Here is an 18,071-nt window from a genome sequence, read left to right on the forward strand (position 1 = left end):
AAATGTGCCCACCGCTGTAGCAAACTTTCAGGAAATGATGAGTAACACTTTTAAGGAGGAGAAGTAATGGCGCGCTCGCACTCACAGTAGATTCAGGAGTGATTAATGAAAACAAATTTTTCATGGCAATTAAAATGATTAAAGCCGGAGGGCCTTTTTGCTGTTAGCCTGAATTGCTCTAGGAACAAGGCGGCAACAAAGCTACGAACCAAAATTGCATTAGTAGTGGAGGAGAACTGTATTAAAATGCAAATGTACAGCTGTTAATAGTTCTTCAAAAACCAATAATCCCCCACAGTCAGTCATGTGTCAGAATGGTTAATGGAAAAATATCCCAGAGGCACACAGGGTCCTTTTCCATTCCGCTTCTGATTAAAACAGAAATTCTGCAGAGGCAAAAGCAGAGCTCGGAGTGGGATGGGATTGGCTGGGATGGCTTAATGTTGGGCAGGAGACCAAAACCCATTGTTGGGAATTTCCCTGACTTTAAGGCACGCTTTGTCCCCCCTGGGACGGCTGTGAAGTGCTAAGCAGGGGAAGAAAGCTGCTAAATCTGATCTGGAGGTATTAAACCTATTTATCATGAAGTTGTTTAGCGTATAATCTGTATTGAGCAACATCTGAGTTAAATACACATGATAGTCAGGCCCCTCCATGCGGCGGAAACGGGCTCAGCCAAAGGAAGGGGCGGGTGCGGCTGTGGGCGTCATAATTGAATAAATACTGCGTTTGGTTATTCTGTCACTTAATTATGATTCTGCTGCAGGTTGTGTTATAGAGATCGAAGTGTTCTGACCCACCAGAGGGAGAAATGCTGTTCTGTCTCTCATTCCTGTGCATGCAGGAGGGGGGCTACCAATGGACCAAACAAGTTGATTAATAACATTATCAATTATTAGGTTTTGAGAAACCAGCCAAACATATAATGATCTCTCTCTCTCTCTCTCTCTCTCTATATATATATATATATAGATATATATATATATATGTGTGTGTGTGTGTGAGAGAGAGAGAGATTTGACTGAATAAGTGAATGTATGTATATTAGATATATAAGTCTAGTGGTTTTCATTCACAGCAAAACAACTTATAAGGCCGGTAAAAAATCATAAAGCAGTATAAAAATACCATAAATATATTTGATGCACTGCAATACTGCTTTAATGCTTAACTTTGTATATTAAACAACATACAGCAAAGTCAAAGATAAGGAAGGAAGGAAGTAGACAGACAGAGTCTATAGATAGATAGATAGATAGATACAGTAGATGCCCTAACAGTGCAAAACCTCATCTTTTAGGATAATTAGAAAGAGTAAATTTAAGGCAAACTTCAGACAGCTCCAAAATGAGCCTGTCTGTAAAACCCCTGTAGACAGGCGATGAAGACATAAACCTAGCGCCCTCTTTAATTACTGATAAGTTGTGAGCCAGCTAAACTCAGTGGATTGTTCCCGCCGGAGGCCCTAATCACTTTACAGCGGACCGCTGATCCTAACTGCTGCAATGGAGTGTTTTGTGGCAGTCCCTGCTCCTGAAACTCACACTTATCGGTCTGCAGCTCTCACCATCTCCACTTCCTGCCACTGAGATATATTGGATCTGCAAATGAAAGATCTCCCTTCTCAGTAGACTATACCAAACCGTGTGGCAACAAGGGTATAAAGTTCTTCTTTTGAGCTTGACTATTTCACAGTCATAACTTAAATTTCATTAGCGTACTGTTTTCACCGAAAAAAAAAGACCCCTTAAACTGCATATTACTTCTGACCAAGTTTTAGGACTAGTTTTTCATGAAATTGTATGTACATTCAGTAATGGGGAACTTTTAAGGCAAGCATATAGAAAAAGAAAAAAACAACATGATTTTCATAGAACATTCTGAGTAACACACAATAACAAAGACTTCACCTGATAAAACTTTCAGTATTTTATTCATTTGTACATCTCCATCCCCTTGTTCCCCCTGAAAGTAAACATGATCATACAGATGATAAGTACTTCTAATATATATTTTTGACAGTTTTACAGCCCCTGTACAAGAGCATGGATTTCATGGAGTTCACATCTACATCAGCAACATCAGTTTCTTTGTCCGAGGAACCGAGAACAAGCATATATGGAATGGGGTGCTGAGAGAGAGAGAGAGAGAGAGAGAGAGAGAAGGGAGGGGGGGGCTTTGGGTTAACAGACAATGAATGAAGGCATATACAGAAGCAGCTCCATCAGGATCAACTATGTACAATACAAACCAATCATACAAATTAGGCTCTAGGATATAGAATTCATTACATTACAGTGTATTATAAGTGACAATGAGCAAGCCCTCCAACCATTCCTGGATCTTATTAAACTACAGGAGACAGCTTGGGCTGAACAATCCGCAATTTATACAGTACAGCTTCTTTGTAATAGGTAGAAAACATGCCTGTAGTTAAGGCCTGTTCATAACCAGCAGAACAAAGCCATTCTCCTCATCTTTGGGCCTTTGGGCTGGGAGGAATTACTCAAGAACGTATAGGGACTCCAGGGGTGTTCAAAAGTTTGCAGGTGGAGGGAACATTGAGATTCTGGTCACGAATAATTCTCCAGTGACATCGCTTCTGAGGCGAACTACCATCTAAAAATAAAAGTCCTACTGTATCTACACCCTCGTGGCCTCTTGGCAGTTCTAAGAAACATATATGTACTTGTACAAATTAACTAATTAAACAAATATTCTGAGAAACCAAACACTTACACATTTCTAAATTAAAACGGAACATTACAGGACAGAATCATGAGTTTACATGGTCATACAAGCAACACCCCAGTGGTCAAATAATATCCTAATAACATTAAAAGATATAAACAATAAATTAATAATAATAAGTGCAGTAACTTAAAGGATACCAATTGATCAAACAAAAGCACTCAAATGAAAGTGCAAACAGCCAAATTCTTCTCTTGTCAAGTTGTTTTAATAGATCCGGGCCATGAAAGCATGGTATGGACGGTGAGGGGAACATGTATTTGTTGTGGATGGGGAGAGAGCTCCATCCTTTGCCTCTCGTTGTCCTTCATGTAGGTGATGTCAGCAGCTACCTTCAGCCAGAGGGGAAGTAAGGAGTATCACTATGGTAGTTATAATCTGGGCAGACTTTCTGCACTAGCTTGTAGTCGGTGCTGTAGAAGGAGATGTAAATGCAAATGACTTTGAAGGGCTTTGAGCAGAGCCAGGACACGTGGCTTTGCGTCTGCTCCTGGTAACATGTCTTGGACGGGTCGAAGTTGCAGAGCGTGTTTTTGGAGCCCCTCTCCACCTTCTCGTACTCGATGCGGCAGTTGAAGGACTTGGAATCCTTGGCGTCGATGACCGACTGCTGGGCCGACAAGTCAAACTCGACGATTTTGGTGGGCGGGACCAGGCTGACGGACACATTGCCCTGGCCTGTGGAGTTATGGCGGAAGTAGACGCTGAAGGTGCCGTTGCCGTGATCGACGATCTTGCCTGTGATCAAGAGGTTGAGCTTGACCGTTTTGATGTTAGAGTGGAAATCTCCCCAGCCGAACATTTTCTTGAACTTGCCCGTCTTTACCATCGGCCGCCGTTTGGCTCGAGGCCTAGAGTCCTGCAGGTCCGTGGTATTCCTCAGCCAGTCCCACAGGTCCTGCTCTGAGTAAGGCTCTGGAGTGTCATAGTGCAGGTCCAGGGCTGTTGCGTTTTCCTTCCCATGGAGAGTCTGTGATAGAAGTCGACTGATGGACAAGTCCTTACTGCTTTCTGTCCATATATGCTTTAGTGTCGACTTGGGGCTCCCTGATTTGAGCAGCTCCGACTTCCCCGGGATAGAACCGTGGGCAGTTGAAACCTAAGAAAGCAAGATGGAGAGGACATTATTGAGCCGTCTTAACCTTAAAGAGCTACAGAAGACGTATAATGCAAAGCAAGTGAGCATTTCATCCCGTGCCGCTTGACAGGAAAAAGGATTTAAGTGGATATTACTCTTGATTCGGGAGATATTGACCCCCTCACCCCCCCACAATCATGTAGTCTCCTACTCAACAGACAGATCAAATGGATTAGGATGAGGGGGGAAAAAAGATAATCGATCAAGCCCGCAAGCTTCAATTTGCAACGTTGTTAGCTGACAGGAGCCATCAGGGAATTAGAACGAAGCGAGGCGAATGAGAAAAAAAGAATACAGCGATCAAACTCGTCACGTTGTGCGGTTGGGGAGGGCATCTCCGCCAGCCCTCCCTGATAATACCGGTGACTATTCTTTGAGTAAAGAGCAGACTATTAACCAGCCATTGCTCCTTGAATTGATGATTGATGAACCACTGGGTTCTCTCCATTTAGTGCAGATGAGTGGAATTAGGTCCACACAGGGCCTGGCGGAGCGCCGTGACATTGATTGCCTGATTTCTACTGTAAGACCTGACAGCAGATCCGTCTTGCGGTGGTTTTTGCATCTCGAGGGCTACCCCTGGGATCGATAGTTAGAAAATAAGGTCTCGCTACCAATCTGCCCGACCCTTCGGACAGAATTGCCTCACAGCACATGCAAAGCGTGAGGGCGATGCAGGTCCATTTTAAACACAGCGCTGGGTGGGAGCGAGGCCACGTGGCTCACTTAAGGATTTCACATTGCGAACCTGAAAGGTAATCAATATGTGTCTTGAAGGGTGGTTCAAAATGCAAATTAAGAGAAGTTTAACTTAAAAACTTGGGAATTTGCTTGATAGTGGTCTGCTCATGCTCAGTACTCACATAAAATGTTTTATTTATTTATTTATAAATGAATGAAAGCACACAACTCAACATTCACCTGACAAGCATCCACACTAGTGATGAAGAGCCTTTGGAGGAGAGTTCAGATATGAAATTAAGGAACATTACTCTTCCTCATATATGGAATAAGAGGCCTCGCCCTGTGCTAAATGAGAGTAATATGTTTTACACTCTGGGTGCATGATTAAAGACAGAGTTATTATTTATTAATGGTTGATTGCTAAAGGGGCAATCCAAACATTCCAAGGCTGAACAAGTTTCAAGGAGCTATTTGTGTGAAGTTCAGTGCAGCCTGACCGACTGGGAGGGCACTTGCATTAATAAATGGATCTTTATAGAGCTTGTTTTAACAAAATGTTGAGGGGAAAAACTTGTATTCATGTTTATGTATTCATCATCCAATGCATTATAAGCTATGTAACATACAGACAGGATACAGTCAGCTAGTTAAAAAAAATACAAAAAAATTATAATAATAAAAATTATTATCTACTTAATTGGTTTTCAAATGTAATTCTTTAGATTTTTTTTATCAGTTTTCTGTACTTTATTTTCTTACTCTTTTATATTTATTTCTCATTTTTATTCTTTATTTTTACTGTTAATACTATTCTGTGACACTCATTCAGTATGTTTTTTGCAAAGTTTTACATACTGCGCCTTAACAGAGACATCACAATGTCTTGTACCACCCTGAAGGGATTTATTTGTGATAATGACTGATTAACCTGCTTATTACAAAGCTCTTACATTCATTTTAATACAAAAAGCCAGTTAAATATAATTTTTTTATGAACACTTTTTGTTATTCTGGTTGAAACTAAATATAGTCTAAATATATATATAAAAAATTACATGTGATGTGATCTGGGAAAACCCTTTTTACCTATTACAGGTTTTGATATCATATGGAAGCTGGTATCAAGCCCTTTCCAAATCTGTTTTTATTTTTATCATAGCTTGTTGGTAGCAAAAGTTATGTTTATCTGAAGTCGGTCGATCGTTATGATTTTCTGTCACCGTCGGGACGCTTCTTGTCCTCCATCTCGCGATTGTTATAAAACTGCGTGACGTTATAGTTTAAACAGGATTGGCGCGAAATGCGCACTAATACACATTCACTGTACATGTTATGTAGTTTATTTTATAGGTAAACTATCTTTGTAGTGTTAAAAGACGGACAGGTTTATGGGATATACGGCGATTGTTTTGTTTTTTCACCTCTGCCGGGCGTTAGAGAAAATGGTCGCATAGAATGCATTAGAGAAAGAGAGTATTTTAAGCTTGACACTATAAATCGCTGTTTTTCTGCACTAAACAATGGAATTTTGCCAAGATATTTTCAGAGATAAGAGAAAAGATGTTATAGAATAATAATTTAATGAAAAAAAAATTGACAAAAAAACTGACATTCAAACTATTTTGGAATTTACTTAAAACGGCCCAGCGCGACATCCGACGGGTTTTCCCAGATCGCATCACATATTGTTTTGGAAGTCTCAGGACCAAAACATTTTTCATCCAATCATTACATTCGGTCCGAATGCAATGATTGGATGTCCAACCTGCCTGTCAGCGTATGTATTTCCATACCACCGCGCACCCTGCTCATGCAGACATCATATGTCATCAGCGCATTCAATAAGGCTATGGAGATTTGTAGACAGTTACTGAGCGCCGCAAACAAACAGCAGACGCTTTTTACAGTTCCTCCTGAGCCAAAACACAAGCTTATACTGCATTCATGCCATGTCGCGAACGTAATTTAGAGACGGCAACCTGTGACTCGGAGCTGTTCACGTCCTCAGACTCGAATTTACGCGATTCTATTTTAACACTATCAAAGCCGAAATGAATCTGCAGCAGTCAGGTGGTACAAGTAAGAGCTCTGTAAGTTGTTTACATTCATTATTATTGTAATGTTATGTGCTTTGAGACATGAGGTAATTTAACGCCATCTCTCGTGACGCTTTGCTGAATCTGCTCTGGCTGTGCACGTTCATGTGTTTTGGAGGAGGCGTGGGTTTGGAGACGGTCTGAACGGAGGGTGCAAGGGATCTCATTATTTCAAAGCTGGTTTGTTATTGCTAGCCTCCCCGAAATTGCCGAACCTACCTTTAAAAGGTAAATCTAAATACTTGCATTCAACAACTGTAAAACAGGCCTGGCTTAAGTGGCCAACTCTTTGCCTATGGCTAGTCTGTGTCTGTCCACCTCTGGCGACCTTAAAAAGCTCACACGTGGACAGCACAAACACCAAAACACTGGCCAGGAGTCAGTTCTCCGGGGCATAACGCCTGCACACATAGCGGATGTCTGAATGCAAGCCTCGGTCTGTCCAGTCTGTCTTGCCATGATGGGCTTGGATCCAGCCCGACTGCTGGAGCTTTACAGAGCCAGCTGCAGCGCTCACCTGAGGCAACAGTGCATCTGGTAAACACATTCGAGGGGGAGTCACGGCCAAGGCCTTCCCACCTCACCCACTGACAGCCGGCCAGCCAGGCACAAACAGCTGGACTCCCCCAGGCACTGCACAGCATCAGGTCAGCAAGAGCAGCGTGTGTACATGAATCTGTGTGCCTGGTGTGAGTCTTAATGAGTCTGCCTGCTTTAAAAACTTCAAGTTAGACAGAATGGATCATATTGGCTACTTTATCCCAACAGCAAGCCAAACAACATCAAACGTTATAAAAATGAAAAGGCTTTTACAAATGCAAAAACCATACAGTAGTCAGGACATATTGTTCATTATAACTGGGGATGTGTAAAATGACATTTTAAAAATCAACCACTTAGTGGGTTGAGTGAATGGCAATTTTGGACACTGCATCTAAAAAACACAAAATCTATGGTGGGACACTCAAAAAAACAATGCAATATGTGATACAATAGCCAAATATGTCCATCTGAATTGTAGTGCTGTTTTAAAGGGGATGAATTTATGATGTAATTTATGATTAAAAATGTAACATTTCCAGGAGGGTTTTATTGTGCAAATATTCAGCAATACTCAGTGCAAATAACAGTTAAAGCACAGCATGTTGTCAGCATGCTCATTAAAGCACCAATACTAAAATATATAATAAATAGAATATCATTTTAGATTATTATTTCATATATAATAAAAAAAAAAGCACAATGTTTACATCGAAAAGTCACATGTGAGTAACTTGCAAAATATATATATATTTTTAAACTATAAACAGTCGTGTACAGAATGGTGTGACAAATTATAAAAGTAAAAGTCTGAAGACTGAAATTTTTTACATTTATTGAAGAGTTTAATGCCACTGACCGTATTTAACCTTGAAATTCATGCTCTGTGACTGCACTGCAGTCCTAACAAACGCAGAGAATCAGACCCTGCTTGCCTAACATAAGCCAGAGCTTTACATTTGGTTGTAATTAATGATAGCAGATTAAATGGAATAATTATACAGGCTAATTCTGAAAATGCAATTATGTTATTGCCGCACATTTGTGTTTCATATGAATGTTAATTTGCACTAATTAAGGTATTAATATGCATCAATAAGTCAACTACAGTGTTAGCTAGCATATTATAGACACATTGATTACATCGCCAGGGCTGTTTTAGTAAGTGAAACATTACAATGTGGTTGTTCTCAGCGTTTTTGCAGGTGTCCACATTTTTAAAACTGCCGCATTAAAGGAGAACATTTAAATTAACCTTTTAAAATCATAATCAGCCTCAGCTTCAGGGGGTGTCCTTTAATTTGAGGAAGAAGAAAAAAAAAAAAAACAGAAGAATGTGTTTTCAGTGAGTGTTATGATGAAGAATGAAAAATATTACTTACAATTTTTCATAAATATTTTAAAATAAGTATTATTATTATAGCTATATAATTCTAATAAGTACATAAGTATATATTTACTTATATTTCAATTAGTGTGTGTGGTATATATATATATATATATATATATATATATATATATATATATATATATATATATATATATCCTATTTGATATCAATAAATTATAATACCTATAAACATGTCAATATTATAAATTTAAATTAAACATACTTTTCTAATAAAATACAATTTTAGTTTAACCCAAGATAAATTTCCACACTTATAGAGAGTAAGTACACTTGCTGTGTGAAGTAACTTCCTTTCAGAGTCATACTATCTCTCTGATAGAGTTGACGTACAAAATATTGGGTGGACTAAAGGCCTGCCAATAATGGCCACAGTTATAACAGCTTTTGTAAAGTGTCAGTAGTAAGAGAATGAGCAGAGGAAGCAGATATAACCCTGAATAGAGAAAGAACGTCCTCAGCTGTGACCCTGACTGCACATTCCACCACTTACCTTTATGCTACAGAAATACAATAAACGTAGAGTGAAAGGAGAATTACAAAAAAATGAATAAAGGATCATAATGTCCACCTGAGATAAATGTTCCAGAGAAAACACGGTCCTTATCAATAGAACCGCTATGTCGAGGCCAAAACCTCCACTGTGCAAAACAATAGGCCATTAAACTGTTCAGCGGATCATTCCGGTACCTCACTTTAACAATCTCCCAAACAACATTTACAGCCTAGCTGATGAGATAAAACAGTGCATATCTTCTTCCTCCTCAGCAATTCGCTGCCATCCACAACCTAGACACTTAAACAAGGCGCTTCACGCTGCGGCCGTCCTGAGAGAAATGAAAAGGAAAGGCAAAAATGAAGATGGATTTCAACTAAATCCACTTCTGCTAACAAAGCACTCGCAGGCTCTTCTAACACCCCCCCCCTTCCTTGCTGCCTGCTGCGTGCGTTTGGTTTGTAGGAGTACGAGGCATTGCACGGGCCCATTAGCGACATAACTAAGCACTGTGCTTTAGGATGGGCCGCTGGGGCAGAGACGCGCTTGCTGCAAGAGTTGGACAGCTGCTAAGCAGCCATGGAATATCAGACTGTGACCATGCACTAGAACTGCCTAATGGTGTCATAAGAAGGCCGTTAGACGCACCATTAAAGCAGGCTGTCACGCTCGTTGTGTATAGCAGCCAGTGTGTGTTTGTAACAATGACCGTGGACTCCCCTGACACACTGTCAAGTAGGTATTGCAAAGTGTAACACAAAGACCGTACAGAAACCGTTTGTACAAGATGCGTTTTCTGCATTTACGAACGTAATTACAAAACAACCAAATGAGAATATTAAAATGCATGACAGAATCTCGTATGCACGAAGCAGCAGAAAATGATCAGCAGTTCTAGGTCTTAGGGGCCATTTACACAAAATGTGTTCTTGCATTTAAAAATGTGAGAAGCTGCGCAGAGGAATGGAAAATGACACATTTTTAAAAGTTAAACTTGAACGACGCTGAATGAGCAGACACACTGCACAATGCTCAACAATGCTCATCTAGTGTAGATTTACACTACACTATTAAAGTGTAATCTAAAGGGTAATCTATTAAAAGCGCCACAAAGCGGAATGTAAAACATGTTCTGTATGAACCGGCCCTATGGTTTTCATTCACACAGAACATTTTTTTTTTGCATTTAAAAGGCGAGACGTTGTGTTGAAGAATGGAAAGCGACATGTTTTTATCTTGACATGGTACTATAAAAACAACAAGTTTTCAAAAGATGAACTTCATTTAACTCGATATGGGGCTATAAAAACACGACACTTGCGCTCGAGATGCCCGAAAGAGAAGCGAGACACTGCGTAATGCTCAATAATAGTGTGGATTTGCATTGGTAAACTTAAAAAGTTTAAAGTCGCCATGAACCGGAAGTTACAAACGACTTTTCTCCAGTGTTGTGACGTATTTCCAAGTGAAATGGAATATTGAATAGAGGGCAGGGTTTTACTTTATCGCTCCTCCTCTTCATCTCTCGCTCATAGCAGACTAACGGTTTGAGGGGAGCTGCCACGCCCTCGCACCATAGCACATGACAGGAAGAGAAGAGAAGTCGTTTCGAGGGGGGAGGGAAGGATAACATATTTGATTAAAGAATATAAGGGCACATGAATTAAAAAAAAATTATGACGTGCACAGATAAATCATTTATAATAAACACTACAATATTGCATATAAAAATACGAATTGTAAAATTTGATTGATTGATAATAAATAAAACTCTCATTCCTGCGTAATAATCAAGAAACTTTGCTGCCGTACCATGAGTGCAGCAGGCTTAATGATATGACGTAGCGCCTGAAAATAGGTCTAATAGGTTAGACAAACTTAGTCCCGGTCACGTTGCAAGTTACCGAGCTGGGGACTATTTTCAGGCGCTGCGTCATATCATTACGCCTGCTGCACTCATGGTACGGCAGCAAAGTTTCTTGATTATTACGCAGGAGTGAGAGTATAGTTCCTAGCCATATCAGCCTAGAAAATCACAACTTTTCATTTTCCGTCGGTCTTAGTACACGATGTAACTACAGAAGAGTCAAGTTTTAAATAGGAAAAATATCGAAACTCTTCGGTCATTTTTTTGAGAGAGATGCTAATGGTCTTGTCCGATTCAATGATCTATGCTAAGCTATGCTACAAGTGGTACCGCCAGACCCGGAGTTCGGCTGAATGGATTCGAAAACGGTAAAACTCAACTGTTTAACTCTGGGGGAGTTGTAAAATGAGCCTATTTCCAAAAAAAGTGGAGTATCCCTTTAAACACTCCCATCTAGTGCATGTTTACATAGAAAAACAATGGAAAAATAGCACAGTGGAATGCAAAAATGCATTCTGTGTGTCAATTTTCAGGATTCACAGACGTGTTTTAGGTAAACTGTGTGAGCAGAACAGGTTTTAGATCCAGATGCTGTTGCATGACTCATAAACCCAATACACCGTTGATTAACATATGACAGGTGAATATGACACTGGAGACTTTGTGAGTCACACCTGTTTTTATAATAAATACAGCTGTCAATCCCAGACACTGATTGGGTGAACATAATCATTTAACAGCACAATAGCTACACTGCTGCACATAACATACAAGTTCTAACAAACCGAAAGAGCACATAGTACATAGTATGGTAAAATTACAGATTATATTAAATATTACAGTCTATGAACTAGAGCTGCACGATTCTGGATAGTACAAATCCAGATTCTCCCATGATTCTGACTAAACAAATTAACGTAATTTAATTAAAAAATATTTTTATATTAAAATATAAAAAAAACATTTTTTTGGATTATTTAAAAAGAAATCGGTTTGAATGAATGATTCAATGACTCACTCATAAAGGCTTTAGTTGTTTTATTACTGGATGAATCAGTGTTTTTTGAATGAATCTCTTAAATGAACGATTCAATGACAAATAATGTTTTTAACAGTCACGTGTCTCCACCTACTGGTGTAACGATGTAATTGATACAATCTTTATTTGAAGCATCAAATTACTTTCAAAAGGTGTTTTACTCTTGTTTTAGATTGCTATTGTAGACCAGAGTTCATGTATCTGAACTATAAACCTTTATCTCAGTACTTTTGTTGTAACTCAGAAATAATGATACTGTGTGGTTTAAAAGCTGTTTCATACCTATACATGACAACTGCTCTCTCTGGCTCAGCGGCAGCACCAGCGCAGATCTGAATGTTTACTGTGATCGTGCTTGTCAAATGTTTAGACAGCTGAATCCTTGTCATTTAGGAATAGGATCGTGTGGATGTTTGAATCGAAATCGCAATCTTTCGTGCAGCTCTACTATAAACCAACATTTTCTAACTTTATACACAATTTGCAAAATGCTACAAAAGTATAGCACATAGTTCTTTTAAAATGGCACCCCGAAATGTAACAGTGAAAGTCTAACATCATCTCAATACTATTCCCACAGTTCTCTTCCTGAGCAATGCAGATTTTATTGAGCCAACTCCGCTGCTGAGCGCTGATATTTACTGTGGAAATCTTGAGACTAATGTGGCCTGAGGCTCCATAAATCAAAGCAGGCTTCCCTTTGTCAGCATCGCAGATGGCCCCGCCGCCCAATCACCCCAATTAAGAGCCGAGAAGGCGAGAGAGAAGAACACAGACGCAGCAAGACGGAAAAGTGAGCGTGTGAGAAGAGAGCGAGAGGAAGAGAGGGCACCTGTCCCGCTGTCATATTCGGGGGGCCTCCTCTGATCAGTGATTCGGGGCCTTCCTCTTAGCCACTTCAGCGCAGAATTAATGATGGCAAACAAAAGCCAGCGCGTCGCTCCTCACAGCTATTTGTGGGAGACTTCTCTCTCTACTCTTTTTCCCTCTGAACTAATCCTCAGTGTCACACTTAATGAGATTTTAGGCTGGAATAATAAACTGAAGCTGTGCTGCTCTTCTCCAAATGATTTCTTCTACTCCTGTTCTTTATTTATTTATTTTCCTTTTTGGCAGACCTGGATCTATACCATGCCATTAGACACCTGCGCTAGCAACATCTGCAGAGAAAGACCGATTGTACAGTGCATGATGAGAAGGGGCCGCTTACAAAGCATTTTTTTTTTTTTTTCAGTACGTTATAGTTTGTAACATCATGAATCTGTTAAAAAAAACTTATATAGTGATCAAAGCTATTGAATTTCAATTTAGTTTCAGTCATTTGGGGTTAGGTTTCCTAGACCAATTTGAATTAATTTAATACTAATATTAATTTAAATTAATACTGGGTCTAATCCAAAAAGAGAAAAAAGGATGGCTTAGATTGAAATACGAAAGCTATTGGCAGTATGTTTATTAAAAGTTTTAGTCCATCCATATATATATATATATATATATATATATATATATATATATATATATATATATATATATATATATATATATATATATATAACCCTTGCATTGGACACTCATAATCCATAGGTTAATTACAAACATCTAAAATCTGTACATTGATTGCAGTTCTGGGAACGAACAGAAAAAAAAAAAAAAAAAGTGTTGAGACCTGATTGAGTTGCACTAGTAGTTTGTTGAAATTTGCGTCATGGTAAAGGGGCGTGACATTTCCGAAATGCACTCAAAGCGGTTGACCAATCACAACACACTTGTCCAGCCAACCAATCAGAGCACATTGTGCTTTTTGGTAGGAGGAGCTTCATAGAGACAGGAACTAAACAGAGCGTTACTGGAAGAGAGGTGCTGCAGCAATGTAAAATATGTGAAAAATAAGGTGTTATTTTGAACATTCAATCATGAAAATCTGTTCTAGTAGATCCCCCAAAAAATCAAGACTTTGTAAAATGGCATAATATGGCCTCTTTAAAGGGGTGGTATAATGCCCTTTTCACAAGATGTAAAATAAGTCTTTGATGTCCCCAGAGTGTTTATGTGAAATGTTAGCTCAGAATACCCCACAGATATTTTTATACAGCATGTTAAAGTTGTCCATTTTTTAGGGTGAGCAAAAACGCACCATTTTTGTGTCTGTTCCTTTAAATGCAAATGAGCTGCTGCTCCCGGCACAGAGGGCGGAGCTTCATGAGCTTGTGTCCTTTTACCTCACACAGACATGCACTGAAAATTTCAACAACTTTTAGCCTTTTATGTTCAAACCGAAGTCAGAACGATGGAGAGACTCAAGAAGAAGTGACAACATGTAGACAACATTTCTGAATGCTTAGTGGGTGAATTTTTGTAGCTTATGTGTAGTTATCTTCTAGTCATTGATTAGCATTTTCTGTCTTGATAATCTATAAATCACATTCCCGGGGGCGGGGTTTATGTAAATTTTAGAGTTAGTGATGTCTCTAACCCAGGAGGAATGTTGTGTAGTCCTTACCAGCCGTTTGTTGTAGTTTTTAAAAAGCAGATGTTGTTTATGCTCAAACAGCAGCATTACACACTAACTAAAGTTAGAAAAATGAAATCATATTCAACAATCCCTTTAAAAAGACAACACAAATGCATTAATAGTGTAGATGCAAACACACACAGAAAAAAAAAAAAAAGCCCTACCTCTAAGAGGCTTCACATTTCAGGAAATGTGTTTTTTTGTAGTGCCAAGAGTATTTATACGTGTGTGTTTTGTCCTTTTGGTTGAAGTGGTAGGAGGGTTCAAGAGTCAGGTAAAGAGGAATGCTCTCCAGGGAGGATGCCATCATAATGCACGCTCGTCGCTCAAAATCAAATTAAGCCTGTAATCCAATAAACTGCCATTTCTGCTGCAAGTGACCCCACAGGACCTCATTTCAAATCCGTGACAAGCTTTAATCAATATGATTTAGTGGTTGAGGACACAAATAATTCAGCCGAGGAGAAACGAAGCGCTGTTCTGCCACTGTCTCTACACTGGAAATCTGCAGCTGAGTTTTATAGACGGCCTGTGGAGTGTTACAGTGCCGCATTGATTTGTGGATGCGATGTGAAATGGAGAGAGATGCAAGGGAAAAGACAGGAGCTTCTATCATGAGAACCCCTCAAGGAGCATTTAACTGAAAGTCAGAGATCAATATGCACATGTACATCGTAGCGGGCCACTGACAGGGCTACTTACGGGTTACAGTATCTGCCATTGCCACTTTAACCTGCCGACAGGCTCTTTGCTTCCTGATAAAAACAGCCCGGTTTCATCTCACGCTCATCTGTTTGGTGACAGGTAAACCAGAAGCAATCATATCTAGATAATGCTATACTGGCTTCGCTGATAGAAGGCTGATGCTTTATTTGCCCATGTAAACATTATGAATACACAATGCAATCATTGATGTTTGGGCTGGATTTGTATGATTTTCTTCTTTTTTTCTTTTTTTTTTACTGTGCTCTGAACAAAATGATTAAAATTGAAATGAAGAGCAAACAACGGGATGCGCATTTGAGCCTGGATTCCCCTGTCACTTTGATTTGTGTTGTTTTGTGCACTGCATGTATACAATGAATGCAAAAATGTATGAAAAAGGTTTTATTTTTTAAGCTGGAGTTTAAATATATGCTTAATCATAGAAATGTGGCTGCAAAGGCCAGACAATTAACAGTATTTGACAATTAAATGTAAAATAAACACTGATCAGGACCACGGCACTAAGCGGAGGGATCTTGTATCATCTTAATGGAGTTTTGTTTGCAGTAATGACCCTCTAACTGTGGATTATTACATGATTGCTTACTGAGACACGTGATGAAATAAAATAATTTTAGACGGGAAGAAAATTAGTATTTCAATGCACGTGGATGAAAGTCCTGACGCAAATAGGCCTGTGTTCGAATCCGCCTTTTGCAGAGAAACTCGCTCTACTCCCTTTTCCCATCACATATCAGATAAGGAAAGACATTTATCTTCAATAAAAATGAAGAAAATATTCGAAAAGTGGAAATAAAGCTTCTCACGTGTGTTTAATATTAAAGTGTTTAGGGTTAGGGGTACTGTAGGGAGGGCTTTATTATCCCAATAAGGCGACATCCATTTAATAATTTTAATAAATATACAAATTTACACTGTATGTTATTATTGCATACTGTGTAATGTGCAACAACACTGAGGTGTAATTAGTATCTGCCACTGTTTATAAGTATAAATAACTACTAGTACTACTAATACTGCTATTTTTACATACTGTAGTGTAAATAAAATCCATCGCTATTTTCACTGTGTAAATAGAATCTATTGCTATTTAAACAGTGTAAAAAGTAGTTATTGCTATTTACACAGTGTAAATAGCATGTATCGGTGTAGGAAATTGGTTTCAAGGGATAACGGTCAAATACACTGTTTAATGTTTATGAATTAAGGCCTGTTCACAAGAACAATAACTATAAAGATAACTATTTTATTCCACATCAGCGCACGATATGTTTATTATTGCATGCACATTGCAGTTATGTCATCTGCCGTTCATCAAGCTTTTTAAAGTTCAGGTGGATTCTGATTGGCTGTAAATGTTTAAATAATGTTTAAATGGTTAATGTTTAAATTGTAGTGGACTATTTAAGCAAAAGTAAAAAAAATAAAAAATAAAAATAATAATAATTCCAACTACATTTTGTTTTTGACTTTTCAAAGCAATATTAGGACCTTATCAGGGATTCTAAAAGACCAAAAATAAAAATAATAAGAAGAAAGCAGTCTCAGAAATTACATCAGCATATGACCAACATCTGCAAAGAGGAACACTAACCAATAATAGAGTTGCTGCCTTAAATTTTTAAGTACAATCAACTCATTTGTATGACATTTAGGTCATTTAAACTTAAATTACATTAAACTGACTTAAAATTAGTTGAATCTTGTATAACTTATAATAAAAAAAGTAGAAAATTGCTTAACTTATTTTGATGAGTTAAAGCAATGTAAAAACATATGTTGTGATAACTTATCATATTCTTTTTTACAGTGTACTGGTGGTTATATGTAGCTCAAATGTATTGCATTAGAAATGATTTCAGTATCACTGTAGCCCTGTCTGAAGTCTGGAAATGTCTTGGGTCTAAGATCAGAAGAAGAAAAGTTAAATGGCATTAGGAATCATCTTCCACGCTATTTTCGACATGCTTTCCTGCAGGGTTTACATCTGGAGAAATTCTGCGGTTGCTTCAACCCACAACGTCTGCTGTCAGCTTGTAAAACATGGTGGGGGATCTGTAATGATACGAGCAACCATCTCACGACAGTGATTAGATCCAGAGATTGCTGTGCATGCTCTTAAAACGCCTAAGGAATATAGGCAGTTTTATAGGACCAGGTGCACCCTGTTGAGCAAACACCGTCTTCACATAACAGTCCCATATTCTAAAATGATAATACCCTTATATTCTCAAGAGCAGTTTTGTGAACACCGGGATTGAGTCAATGCCTTGCCTTCCAATCACCAGATCTAAATATCAGTGAGCTTTTAAAGGAAGTTCAAGAGCGTAAAAGTGCAAGATTCACTCCCACCCTCAAAGAACTAACTTTTCTCATTGATTAATGACTCAATTTCTCACCGCATACTTCAGTACTTATATGATACCTCTACAAAGAAGACCGAAGCTGTCCTTGAGGCGATAGCTGGATTTACTCCTTATTAGGTCCTTGATATTGATCGATTGCTCAGTGTCTCGGTTATTTTGTCTGTGGCCTGTGGTTACAACATGGAAATGAGGGCCGAGACACAGGACAACTTTCCTTTCACTTCAGATCAATTGTAAACGCGCCAGTCACTGCGATTGTATTGAAGTTTTATACTGATTACATATTATGATGTAATCAAAACTAGGTCCTTCAGAAATAATGCAGCTTTATTTAATTGCTCGCACTTGTAATTACCATCTATTTTAATTAATTTGAACATAACATATTATTTGAGTCTCTGGCACTTAATTTGTTTTTGAAAAGAGATGAGAGCGAATGTTCTCCAGA

General features: G+C 38.7%; 1 protein-coding gene across 1 annotated transcript in view; it reads right to left on the minus strand.

Annotated features, from left to right (window-relative positions):
* Positions 1-1,907: 1,907 nt before the first annotated feature.
* The window catches only part of nxph1 (neurexophilin 1), a 32,137-nt gene continuing 15,973 nt past the window's right edge, over positions 1,908-18,071 (minus strand). Inside the window, exon 2 of the mRNA XM_084422762.1 lies at positions 1,908-3,850. Coding sequence (XP_084278888.1) covers positions 3,086-3,850 — 765 coding nt within the window. The 3' untranslated portion in view covers positions 1,908-3,085. The remainder of the gene's footprint in view (positions 3,851-18,071) is intronic.

The sequence above is a fragment of the Rutilus rutilus genome (genome assembly GCF_951802725.1).
Source record: "Rutilus rutilus genome assembly, chromosome: 11".
Taxonomy (NCBI): domain Eukaryota; kingdom Metazoa; phylum Chordata; class Actinopteri; order Cypriniformes; family Leuciscidae; genus Rutilus; species Rutilus rutilus.